The 13,466-nt window shown below is 48.1% G+C and overlaps 1 protein-coding gene across 1 annotated transcript in view; it reads right to left on the bottom strand.

Moving 5' to 3' along the window:
• Window positions 1-13,466, bottom strand: part of HMCN2 (hemicentin 2) — a 769,579-nt gene that overhangs the window by 244,226 nt on the left and 511,887 nt on the right. The window contains exons 30-31 of the mRNA XM_085613971.1: window positions 9,223-9,377; window positions 8,174-8,452 (exon numbers count right to left, since the gene is read on the bottom strand). Coding sequence (XP_085470097.1) covers window positions 8,174-8,452; window positions 9,223-9,377 — 434 coding nt within the window. The remainder of the gene's footprint in view (window positions 1-8,173; window positions 8,453-9,222; window positions 9,378-13,466) is intronic.

A 13,466-nucleotide genomic window follows, 5' to 3' on the forward strand; every position in this document is an offset into this window, starting at 1 on the left:
CATACCATGCAAGAAAGATGGCACTTTCTCACAGGCATCAAAGTCCTTCTTCTTTTGCAGGAGCGTTGCCATTTCTTCCTCGAGTCTTCTCCTTTTCTTTTTGACCTCGAGGACCCTCTTGGCGTCGGTGGCCAGAGATTTTCTTTTCTTCCCCGACATCGACGTTAGTCTTCGGCGGTGTAGTGGTCTTTTTTGCGGGTTCGGAGTCGACCCCATGTTTCTGCATTTTCGGTGATTTTCCCTCCTCAGTAACCTTTGGCTGTGTCCCGTGGGGTTCTTTCAAATGCAGCTGACCTTTTATCGCCTTTTTGCTCAGCGTCGGGGCTGCCTTGTGCGCTTTGTGTTCGTGGCCCTTCGGTTCCGATGGATCTTTAAGGTGTCTTACCTTCTCCGCTTTCTTTTTCGGATCCTTAGCCTTTTTCTCAGCGTGGATGTTTTCAGACTCCCCTTCTAGGACCTCGACGTCCGATCCCTCGTGCGTCAACTCCGCTAGTGCTCCATGTTCCTCATCGTTGCTCGAGAAACCCAGGTCTCTTAGAGAGGTTTTCTTCGCTGTCTGCGACATTGTAGCATAGTGGGCCTGCCTTTGACTTCAACATGTCCTTAGCGTTTTCGGTAGGAACGCTGCGCAGGCCTCACAGTCCTTGTGGTCTTCGGGCAGGCAGAGGTTGCAGACGTTGTGTGGGTCGCGTTGTGCGTACTTGTGGTGGCACTTGTGACAGAACTTGAAGGGGGTATTCTCCCTCACCCCTACCTCGCCATTTGTGGACCGGCGTGGTCCTCCAGTTCTGCCTCCCTGATAACTTTTCAGTGATGTCGATGATCGATGTTCTCCTTTGATAGGCTTCTTCTTTTTCGAAGTTTTTCAGGAAAAACAAAAAAATCTTCGGAGCTTCCCGTCTTGCTTCCAGACCCAATGGTGGAAAAAAGAATCTGAAGATGGCCACCATGCACTTGAACTCTAGAATACCATCTGACGTCACACAGGGGACGTACCTGGCACCAAATGGTGGTCAACAGCGACCACAATATGAGAAAAGAAAGAAAAAAAGACAATCCCGGTCCCAACCACTAGATGGCGGAATGATGCACAGCATGTGAATCCAGAAAATGATTCATGCTGCAAAACTATATATATCTATACATCTGTATATCTTAAACAGTGCAGTTACAGTTCAGAGTTTCTATCAAAAGACCATTTTTTTTCGCTAATCAATTTGGCACTGATTGGTGAATCTACACAAAACTTTCTAAAAATAAGATTTCACCCACCTTAACTCTTTCACGGAAACTTTCCTGCAGATCCGTTAAGCGGGGGCAAGAAGAAGGGGGGAGGGGCAAAACTGTGATTTCCCAGGTTAATTCACGTACTTTAATTCCAATACAACCTTACCAATGCAACTGATTTTTGAGAAATTAGTATTTAAAGAGGGGCTCAGGTAGGGCATGAGGGGGTTAAGGCTCAGATAGTTCCTGATGGTTGATTCTGGTATGGAAAAAATAGCATATAGAGCTTTCTGCTTGTCTGAGAGAGCATGTTCTCCTGTCTGCCATATCGGTTCTGTGTTACTGATGCTGGTACCGCGGTTCTGTGTTACTTATGCTGGTACCGCAGTGCTGAGCAATCCGATTTGCTGGCCACAGCTGAGAACAAAATATTGTGACTGCCGATTGGGTTCCTGAGAACTGAAAAAAACCCTGAAAAATCCAATAAGAGGGCAGGGTGGGGAAGATCAGCGCCCCTGGGCCATGTGATCCCAAAAGGACCACCTCCCACACATTATGTAAAAAAATAAAAATAAATGGGATTCTGCATTTGGCGGTAACAGCACCCAGTACTACAGTACCCAAATAAGCATCCCTTGTGGTACTGTGGTACCAAAGAAGCATTTAAAAAAGGATAAGGCTCTGGTCACAAACTAGACCCTGAGGCCAAGCTGTGAGACTAGACCCTGAGGCCAACCTTCACTGTGAAGGCCGTAGGCTGTGAGACTAGAGCCTGAGGCCAACCTCCACTTCGCAGGCCGTAGGCTGTGAGACTAGATCCTGAGGCCAACATTCACTGTGAAGGCCGTAGGCTGTGAGACTAGAGCCTGAGGCCAACCTTCACTGTGCAGGCCGCAGGCTGTGAGACTAGAGCCCAAGGCCAACCTCCACTGTGCAGGCCGAAGGATATGAGACCAGAGCCTGAGGCCAACCTTCACTGTGAAGGACGTAGGCTGTGAGACTAGAGCCTGAGGCCAACCTCCACTGTGCAGGCCGTAGGTTGTGAGACTAGAGCCTGAGGTCAACCTCCATTGTGCAGGCCGTAGGCTGCGAGACTAGAGCCTGAGGCCAACCTCCATTTTTCAGGTCATAGGCTGTGAGACAACAGCTTGAGGTCAACCTCCACTGCGCAGGCCGTAGGCTGTAAGAAGACTAGAGCCCAAGGCCAACCTCCACTGTGAAGGACGTATGCTGTGAGACTAGAGCCTGAGGCCAACCTCCATTGTGCAGGCCGCAGGTTGTGAGACTAGACCCTGAGGCCAACCTCCATTGTGCAGGCCGAAGGCTGTGAGACTCCAGCCTGAGGCCAACCTCCATTTTTCAGGCCGTAGGCTGTGAGACAACAGCCTGAGGCCAACCTCCACTATGCAGGCCGTAGGCTGTAAAACTAGACCCTGAGGCCAACCTCCATTGTGCATGCCGCAGGTTGTGATACTAGACCCTGAGGCCAACATCCACTGTTCAGGCTGTAGGCTCTGAGACTAGACCCTGAGGCCAACCTCTACTGTGCAGGCTGTAGGATGTGAGACTAGACCCTGAGGCCAACCTCCACTGTGCAGGCCATAGGATGTGAGACTAGAGCCTGAGGCCAACCTCCATTGTGCAGGTTGTAGGATGTGGGACTAGACCCTGAGGCCAACCTCCACTGCGTGGGCCGCAGGCTGTGAGACTAGACCCTGAGGCCAACCTCCATTGTTCAGGCCGCAGGTTGTGAGACTAGACCCTGAGGCCAACCTCCATTGTGCAGGCTGAAGGCTGTGAGACTAGAGCCTGAGGCCAACCTCCACTGTGCAGGCCGTAGGCTGTGAGACTAGAGCCTGAGGCCAACCTCCACTGTGCAGGCCGTAGGCTGTGAGACTATGCCCTGAGGCCAACCTCCATTGTAATAATAATAATAATAATACTGGGTTTTGTAAAGCGCGACAGCTACCTCGCGAGGAGGTGTCCCGGCGCTAGTAGAACACAGAAGACATGGGAAGTAGTTAAAATTAGCAATTAAAAATTAAAAAGCTAGCGTGGTTGGTTAAAAAGCCAGGTTTTTAGCAGTGTCTTAAAACAGGATTCGGAAGGGGCCTGTTAAATTTCTTGTGGCAGGGTATTCCACAGAGCGGAGACGTTAGCCGAAAAAGTCCGACCCCCGAGTCGAGCCTTTTTCGTGCGTGGGACTGTCAGTTGAACACGGCAGTTAGACCGCAATGCGCGGGTTTGGGAGTATCTGGGAAGACGGTTTTTCAGGTATACTGGACAGGAGCCATGCAAAGATCTAAAAGCCAGCGTTAGTGCTTTAAACTTTATTCTGCTGGCAACTGGCAACCAGTGCAGAGATCGAAGATGCGGAGAGACTGACTGCTTGAGTGGAATTCGCAGTAACAGTCTTGCAGCCGCATTTTGAACTACCTGAAGCTTTTGTGTCAGGTATTTTGGTAGGCCTAGGTAGAGTCCATTGGCATAATCCAGCCTTGAGGTCACAGTAGCGTGGATAACCGTTTTTCGGCAGTCTTCTGGTAGGAGTCTGAGGATTTTACGAAGATTTCTCAGTTTGCTCGTACAACATCCGGCAACTTGTTGGATATGGGAGGTAAAGGACATGCAATCATCCCATCTCACTCCAAGATTTTTTGCCGTGTGACTGGGTGATGGGGCAGGACCCATCTCCGACGGCCACCAAAGATCTGACGCGGGCGGGGAGCCCTTGCCAAAAAAGATAACCTCGGTCTTAAGTTTTAATTTATTAGCGTTCATCCAGTGGGCTACATCTTGAAGACAGCCTTTGAAGTTAGAAAAGGACTCTTGCGTGATCTCGGAATACGGAAATACCAACTGTGTGTCATCGGCATATGAAATTGCCTTGACACCCCAGTTGGCAATTAGGGAAAGAGAGGAGCAAGGTAGACATTGAACAAAAGGGGGCTTAAGGCCGACCCCTGCGGGACTCCACAGCCAAGGGGCTTGGGAGCCGACGAGATCGTTCCAAGTGCCACCTTCTGGGTTCTCTGGGATAGGTAGGAGTGTACCCAATCCAGCGCCTTATCCTGAATCCCTATCTCGGCCAGCCGGCTGAGTAGTCTGGCGTGGTCCACCGTATCAAAGGCAGCCGACAGATCCAGGAGTACCAGCATTGCTGAGTTCCCTGCATCCATCGACCACCTAACTGACTCGGCTACCTCAATAAGCGCTGTTTCCGTGCTAAAGCCGGGCCGGAAGCCAGACTGTGTTTCATGGAGAATTTTGTTTACTTCTACAAATTTACTCAGCTGGCGCTGTATGACTTTTTCCAACATTTTTCCCGGGGCGGCTAATAGGGATATCGGGCGGAGATTAGTGAGATCTTCCGGGTCCCCGTTAGGCTTTTTCTTTAAGGGCAGGAGGGTAGCATGTTTCCATGCATCCGGAAATATGCCCGAAGCAATGGAGGAGTTCCAGATATGATGAAGTGTAGGAGCTATGAAGTCGGCTATAGAGCTCCATAATTTTGCAGGGCAGGGGTCGTCGGGTGAACCAGATTTGCATCGGAGCAGTTTTTGCCGTACCTCACTCACGGGGATATTGAGGAACTGGGTGAAAGTCTCACTTAGCTCGCTCTTATTCGCGAGGTCCTGTTTCACTGTTTTTATTTCTGGTCCAAAAGAGTCGTAGACCTTTTTAATTTTTTGATCAAAGAACTCAGAAATTTGCTCACAAAGCATAACTGTTGGAGCAACCTCCCTCTCAATGCACTTTGGTTTAAAAAAAGACTGTACTATTTTGAAAATCTGTTTGCTAGACTGTTCTGCCTGTAGAATCGAGTCTGCATAAAAACGTTTTTTATTTTTCCTAATAGCTTTCCGTAGATTTTTAGAAGCTTCTTTGTACCTAATCTTTTCCTCCAGACCATAGTTTGCTCTCCAGAGTCTCTCCAGCTTTTTACAAGCTGATTTCTCTATTCTTAGCTCCTGCGAAAACCAGGGTGCTGAGGGAGAGTCTCTTTTCGATAGTGCATGGGAAGCTGGCGCAATGGAGGAAACCATCTTTCCAACCCACTCGTTGAGGAGTTGAGCATCAATATTGGCGTTGTTTGTCAGGGATGGGGTAGTCTTTTCCAGGACAGGGCCCATAGTCTCGGGGATCAGCTTCTTCCATTGTCTTTTTAGGAAGTAACATTTACTGGACGCAGAAATGTCGTGCGCCAAGTTCAGTGTAAAAGGGACAAGTGAGTGATCTGACCAGGTCAGAGGGAGTGGATCCTCGGACAGCACATTTTTGATATTAGAGAAGATGACATCAATAGTATGGCCCCCCCTATGTGTAGGGCCCTCATTGATCAGTCTAAGACTGGCCATGCTTAAAGTAGCTCTAAGTAGCTCTGCCATGGCACAGTCGGATTTATCCATGTGGATGTTAAAGTCACCCACCACAATAAAATGGGGGTGGAGGAGCGAGCTCTGAACAATCATGTCCAGTAGGATAGATAAGTTAGAATCTGCGCCGCCCGGTGGGCGATAAATCACCAGTCCTGCTAATGAGAGCTGAGGACTTGCCTGAAAGCAGAAGTGGAGGCCTTCAATTCCTTGAATAGTCGTAGGTGCTGAGGAGGTTAGTCTTAAGTGCTCTTTAAAAATGATAGCTACGCCACCGCCTCTTTTTGTCCCAGAACGGTTGGCGAGGCATATTTTAAATCCCAGAGGGACTGCCAATGCAATGGAGGTCAAGTTGTCTTCCTTCATCCATGTTTCTGTTAAAAACAGGATATCCCATTCCTGTTCTTCAAGTAACAGCCAGACATCATCAGCATGTTTGGCCAGGGACCTACAATTCAGTAGTCCGGCTCTAATGCCTATCTGAAGTGGAGATTTGGGATTAGGAGGCCTCACAGAATTTACGTTGCCAAAGACTATCTCACAAGTGTTACAAATCTGAGGAGGGGCGAAGGTCAGAGGGTCTGTAGAGTGCGGACAGCATTTAAAGGGGGGAGCCAGAGCCTTTAGGTCCTCACCTGACCACACTATCCTTTCACCCTGAGATCCCTCGCCAGCAGCATGTCTGGCCCCGGCCGCGGTCTGGTCGCTGACGGGCGCAGACGGGCTTGCCCTAGGCACGCCTTCGGCGCGCAAACGGCGCCCCCGCTGCGCCCCTCCGCTGCGCTTCCGGTGGAAACACATGATAAATAGTGGCGGAGGTAGGGGTGTGGCCTGTCAGGTGGTGGGCGTGGCCTGCGTGTCCCAGGGCAGGGCGTCCACTCGAGAAAGTATCCCATGGCATAGGGGGATCGAGGTAGGAAAGTTGTCAATCACCTTAAATACACACTCGAAGTAGTAAAATAAAGTCTAAAATCACTTCAGTTTACACAGATGCAGGTCAAAGGCTGTGCGCAGTGGGGTTGGCACCCTGCAGAAGGTTGGGTACACTCTCAAGCCACCGCTGCACACTCCCAAAGGCTGTGTGTAGTGGGGGTGGTTGGGTGCCCATGGGGGCTGGGCGCCTGTGGGAGTGGTTGAGATTTGGAGATGCCATCAGTGATGTCATGAAATAATTTGTGAGGTCATAAGCTAGCTGTGCGTGGCAGCGCACAAATTATAGAGTTCAGTAAACTGTAACTTGTGAATTTCAGTGTTTTTTTGTGTTTTAAGCGGCAGTTTTTATATAATTTTAATGCCAAACTACAACATCACTTAACACTTTAACCTTTGTACTTTTCAGTAACTTAAATTATATATATTTATTTATATATATGTACACGCACACACATGAAGATGTGCAGATTGTAATATTCTATTTATTACCATTGAGATGTGTGGGAACGGGCTACGCCTCACAAAAGACGAAGTTTCCAATGAGTCATGATGACTCGCTCCTCCCTCAGCAATGGTAATAAATGTATGAATGTGCTATTATTAATTCATTAACAAAAACATACAACAATCGCAATTTTATTTTAATTAGAAGGATAAAGTGTTTCAAAGTTTAATTTTATTTCTAAGAGGTGAAGTGATCTGTTGGACTCTAGCATCGCAATGTGCCTTGTCTTGCTTCGAATGCGTGTCTTCTTGTCGCCGCGCACCAGCGTTCCTGTTGTGATGGCCAATTGTGCATACTAGATTCCATTTGCTATAGTTGTGTCAGTTCCCAAAAGTCAGCTAAGGATATCAACTTAATATGTAGCCTTCAATTTCAATTTCTTTCACTTTTATAGTGTAGTGATTTGATGTTTATTGTTTTTGCATTTTGGTTTGTATGCATTTATACTTTATTGAACTGCTAATATTCAAATTTCTAAACAGATGCAGACTCTCTGCATAGGCTTTGCAGAACCCCAGAGTACTAGCGTTCCAAATTACTAATTTCATTTATATGATTGCTACACCCAAGGCCACGGGCCCAGAGACCCTTAAGAGTTCTGGATAGTCGCATCTGAGTCACAAGGAGCCGCTGGGTTCTTGCCATATACATTCCTTTGTCTCTACCTTGGTCTACTATCAGTGCTTAATTTGAACCGGTGGTTTCCGGTGCTCAGCGCCAGCACTTAATTGTCAACACCGGTACTTATGACAGCCTGCCACCTGGTGGCACTGTTTATTAATTTAGAGATACAAACAACAACAGTTGTTTATCAACTCAATATATTTTAGAAATGACTAATACTGGCTGCCAAGCCATCCTTAGAGCTGTGTGGGCCTGGAATACTTTGAATTGCCTCACTTGTAGCAGTGTGATAGTTAGAAGTTGTGTTGGTACGGTCATTGGCAGTCCTGGCAGGGGTCATAGGTGGTGCAAGCTGCAGTGGCCTCCTGACGCGCGGGCCCTGGAATTATTTTTTTACCAAATTAAGCAGTGCCTAATATGCGAAAGAGCGACAGGTTCTGAGCTGGGGAGGAGACCCTCCGATCCCATAATACCCCCCCATACCTTCCCAGGAGCAGACCACACTTACCGTACACCTCCAGCCGGTAGGACCTCTCCTGCGTGCCAGCCAGGTTGGTGGCGCGGCAGGTGTACGAGCCGGAGTCAGACACCTGGGCCTTGCTGAGCTCCAGGGCTTGCCCACCCTCTCTGTACGCCATCTTGGGGCTGGAGACGATGGGGCGTAGATCCTTGTACCAGGTGATGCTGGGCGCAGGGGATCCGCGTGCCTCGCACTGAAGCACCACCGCGCGCCCCAAAAGCACGGGCACCTCGGTCACCCCATCCGCTGCCCTGATAGTGGGGGGACCTGTAAAGAAAGAGAAAGAAGAAGAGAATGAGGAACTCCTGAGCCTTCACCACACACACAGGAAGAAGTGACGAGGAGGTGGAAGGAAGAAGGGTGAGGTTGGAAGAGATGAGGTGGTGGCAGTGAGGTGGCAGCTTGAGGACAAAAGGGACATGCTGGTGGCGTTAATCAGGTGCCAGGCAAAGAGCTAAAGCATGGAGGGAAGCTGAGCAGTGTTCTCTACAGACCAGTGCCCTTGAAGGGCTCATAGGAGTGGGCAAGAGGCCATCTTGCGTCACATTGAACTAGCCTGGTCTGGTGAATTAGCGATTAATAATTCCACTGAAGGAACTAGTGTTTGATCCTGTGGTCACCGGGGTGCTCTCAGACTTTCATCCTCTTAAGGTTGATAACATAAATACCACTGAACTGGGTACCAATAATCTTCTGTCATCTTTCAAAGGCGCCCAGAGACCCCCTCAGTAGTGAATGTGCGCTCTATAAATACTCATGTTATGTTATTTCTGCTAAACGTGCCCTTCAGTGGTTCAGGAGCTCACAAGTGATATATAAAGACCAGAAACACAAAGACATATGTTGATTTTCAGAGCAGCCCATGTGTGCGAACGGTACCTTGGTGCATTTTTAGAGGCGGGCTCAAGGACATGAAAACGAGGCTTTAATGAGCGGGTTTTGCTGATGCGCATCTAAATGACGTTGGTGATGTTGTTCTAGGACTGCTGCTAAGCGCAGGTGCGTATGGGGAATGTAGTTCGAAGAAAGGGACTCACTGTGGATGTTTAGCCGGAAGTCCTTGGCCTGCTGGCCAGCGAGATTGAAAGCCAGGCACCGATAGCTCCCTTGGTCTCCTGATTGGCTGTGATGGATTCGTAGCAGCTGACCCTCCTCTGAGACCTCCAGGCGAGTGTCTTCAAGAGACAGGGGCCTAATAAAGAGACATCAGAATAACATTTAGCAAGCTAAGAAATATCCTATCTAAATCTGGTATCTCAGGAGGATATCTGGTGCTTGGGTAGGAGTAAAGATCCCTCTCTAAGTAACAAACTATCATCTTCAAGCCTGCGCTCCAAGTCAAGCATCCACAGTAGGTTCAGGCAGGCTAGCACAAGAGATGTCCTCCCCTTAAACCAGTTGATGTTTGAATAAGATTGTAACCACAGAAGCTAACTTTAAAGAGATTCTCTTAGTGCAGGAACTTTGTGTGACTGATGAACAGCTAAAGACACAAAGGTAAACTTAGACCGGAAGTCCAACTTTACGCCCGAAGTCTAAGTGTAGATCTAAAGTCTAACTTTACACCCGAAGTCTAACTTTATGCTTGAAGTCTAACTTTACACCTTAAGTCTTTCTTTAAACCTGAAGTCTAGCTTTATGCCTGAAATCTAGCTTTATGCCTGAAATCTAACTTTACACCTGAAGTCTAAGCTTACACCTGAAGTCTAAGTTTAGATCTAAAGTCTAACTTTAAGCCTGAAGTCTAACTTTACACCTAAAGTCTAACTTTACACCTGAAGTCTAGCTTTATGCCTGAAATCTAACTTTACACCCAAAGTCTAACTTTATGCCTGAAGTCTAACTTTACACCTAAAGTCTAACTTTATGCCTGAAGTCTAACTTTACACCTAAAGTCTAACTTTACACCTGAAGTCTAGCTTTATGCCTGAAATCTAACTCTACACCTGAAGTCTAACTTTACACCAGAGGTCTAAGTTTAGACTAAAGTCTAACTTTACAACTGAACTCTAACTTTATGCCTGAAGTCTAACTTTACACATGAAGTCTAAATTTAGACCTGAAGTTTAAGGGCCCTATTCACAAAGGTAAAATTAGACTAAATGTCTAACTTTGACCAAAAGTCTAACTTTACTACTTTCAAGTACTCACAAAGGTATGTTACTACTAGTAACTTAACTCCCAGTCATTTTACTAGTCATAACTTTACTACTATTAGTAAACTTATGACTAGTAAAATTACTAGCAGTAAAGTTACTAGTAGTAACATACCTTTGTGAATAACTAAAAGTTAAACTTTTGGTTTAACGTTACCTTTGTGAATCGGGCCTAAGTTACAATTCTGACTTGTAACATAAATACTTAAATTAAGTTCTTAAAGTTTAGTGCTCCCAGAAGGCCATAGCAACTCTTCAATATATTGGTTAGCTGCTCGTCAGTGACTGACAAACCAATCCAATAAAATGAAGATTGTCCACCTCAAACACAATCACTGGGATAGAACACAGTATCTATGGCGAGAATATTGAAACTGGATAGCAGCCAGACTAGAATGGAAAGGAAGGAGCCCGACCTGCAGGGCACTGAGAGCCCCTACAGGTGTCAGCCGAGACCTGTCAACTCAAGAAAGATCCATAGATAACCGAGACGGTAGGCAGGCAGCCATCCCACGAGACATACCGAACATTCACAACATACCACTGAATTCTACAGAGCACAAGCTGGCAGGTGACTACCCCACTTAAGTGAAAGGGTGCGGGCCTTCTCAAGATGCCTGGGGAGACAGTGGTTAGTGGGCAGTAACTCTGGTGTTATGTTATGTTATGTTATTTGCACTTATAGAGCGCGCGATTACCCTTGGGTGTCCTGGCGCTAAGTACTGGTTGCCTGGGAAGCTGAGGAGCGCTACTGCAGGAAAAGCCAAGTCTTGAGGCCCCTACGAAAGGACAAAAGATCGGGGGCAGTCTTAAGAGAAAAGGGAAGCTCATTCCAAGCTCGAGAGGCGCAGAGAGTGAAACTCCTACCTCCCCAATTAACTTTTTTTGCCTTGGGGATTTGCACTTGTTTAGCACTGGTAGAGCGTAACGTTCTACCAGGTACATACCAATGGAACTTTTGCTTAAGAGATTCAGGACCGATGCCATTAATGGCCTTAAAAAAAATGCAGAGTGCCTTGAAGCAAACTCTTTGTTTTATCGGAAGCCAGTGTAACTTCCTAAGTTCTCCTTTCAGAGAAGCAAATTTAGGTGTTCCGGACAGCAGTCTGGCTGCTGCGTTTTGGACCAATTGAAGCCTATACATGTGCTGTTTTTGTATGTTCAATTAAAGGCTGTTACAATAGTCCGGACGCAATGTTATGAGGGCCATGACTACTGTCTTGAGATTGCTCTCGGTCAAAAAGGTCTTAATTTTCCTAATGATTCTAAGAATCATGAAGCAAGCTGGTGGGTAGTGTTTACCACTGGTGTTCCAGGGGCAGACTACTATTGCTCTCCCGTTCTACAAGAAGCTGCTTCCGCGTGGCCTGGTTCACAACCTCCTCCAGTTTTAATGTAATCTGGTTCACCACTAACCATGAACAGAGATATTTCCTCTGAGAGGAAGTCCATGGAGTGATGCAAAGTAGTTACAGACAGGGCCACTGGAATTATGCAGCAGGAGAGGGAAAATTATGTGGCAGGGTTGAGTAAATTATACAGCAAGAAAAGCCACATTATGCTGCAAAATGTGGCGCATTTTGTAACAGTATTACTTATTTAGTCATTTTTCAACTTGGTAACACTGTCTGGGCATTGGTTGCACCTCATTAGTATCTGTTTAACACCCAAATGTCAAAATAGGCAACAGAAAGTTGACTAGTCCAGCTTTGCAAAGGGCCCCCCACAGCGCGGCAACACCTGCCGCTGCATTTTTTGTAACTTTTGAACCGTTTGACCTAGAAATATTTTTTTATGTTGAAATCAGCAGATTATGCGGCAGATGTACAAATAAAACTACCCCAGGAGGGGGGACATTGCTGACGAGCAGGTGAGCTGGATTTAAAGTTAGGGTTTGGGGAGGGGTTTGGGGGGTTTAGTGGATTTCCCTTTTCCCATAAACTGCAGGATCATCCTTCCTGGGGCGTGGGGAGTCGTGGGTGGTGGGGGGCACAGCTGTCCCAGGTGTGCTCAAGTGCTCCACAAGGATTTCTTTCAGCAGAGGGGCTGGGATTCCTGGTTGGGGGGGGGGGGGGGGGGCACCGTGTTTTCTTTTGAAGGGTGCTGTCAGAATTCCCAGAGTGGGGGCCTTGAAGCTCCCAGACTACAAAGTGAACGGACTTGACCCTCCCAGGTGTCATTACTGCATTTGTATCTCCAGAGTCAGGGGTGACAGGTGGGAGACTGTGGAAAGAATCCTTTAAAGCACGTTTCTAACACCTGGTGTGTGACAGGATGAGCGAGCACCGGGCACCTGGCTCACTTGACGCCTACCCCGGCGAGGCCTCCTCTGCCCGCACAGGTTGTGCTGGGACAGATGCAGAAACACACCTTATTAACACAACTCTCCGTTGTGTATAGCTCCTAGAGGGGCATAATCGGCACATCAAGGCTTCCATGGAGGTACTGCGAGCCTGCACACATGCTGTTGGTGTCAGGTGTCAGTGCCCCGCAGTGTACACTCAAGTTTGTACTGACGGTGGCAGTGCCCATCGCCAATGGGCCCTCACGCAGTGTACTCTTGAGTTTGTACTAAAGGGGGCAGTGCCCGTCACCAGCTGGCCTCGCGCAGTGTACTCTTGAGTTTGTACTAAAGGGGGCAGTGCCCGTCACCAGCAGGCCTCGCGCAGTGTACTCTTGAGTTTGTACTAAAGGGGGCAGTGCCCGTCACCAGCAGGCCTCGCGCAGTGTACTCTTGAGTTTGTACTGAAGGTGGCAGTGCTTGGCGCCAGGGGCACTCCCACAGTGTACTCTTGAGTTTGTACTGAAGGGGGCAGTGCCTGGCGCCTGGGGCCCTCCCGCAGTGATCTCTTGATTTTGTACTGAAGGGGGCAGTGTCCATCGCCAGCGGACCCTCGCGCAGTGCACTCTTGAGTTTGTACTGAAGGGGGCAGTGCCCGTCGCCAGCGGGCCCTTGCACAGTGTACTCTCGAGTTTGTACTGAAGGTGGCAGTGCCCAGAGCCTGGGTCCCTGCCACAGTGTACTTGAGATTGTACTGGAGGGGGTAGTGCCTATCGCAAGTGGCCCTGCCGCAGCGTACTCTTTAGTTTGTACTGAAGGTGGCAGTGCCCGGCGCCAGGGGCCC

This window comes from Triturus cristatus, chromosome 1_2 (genome assembly GCF_964204655.1).
Source record: "Triturus cristatus chromosome 1_2, aTriCri1.1, whole genome shotgun sequence".
Taxonomy (NCBI): Eukaryota; Metazoa; Chordata; class Amphibia; order Caudata; family Salamandridae; genus Triturus; species Triturus cristatus.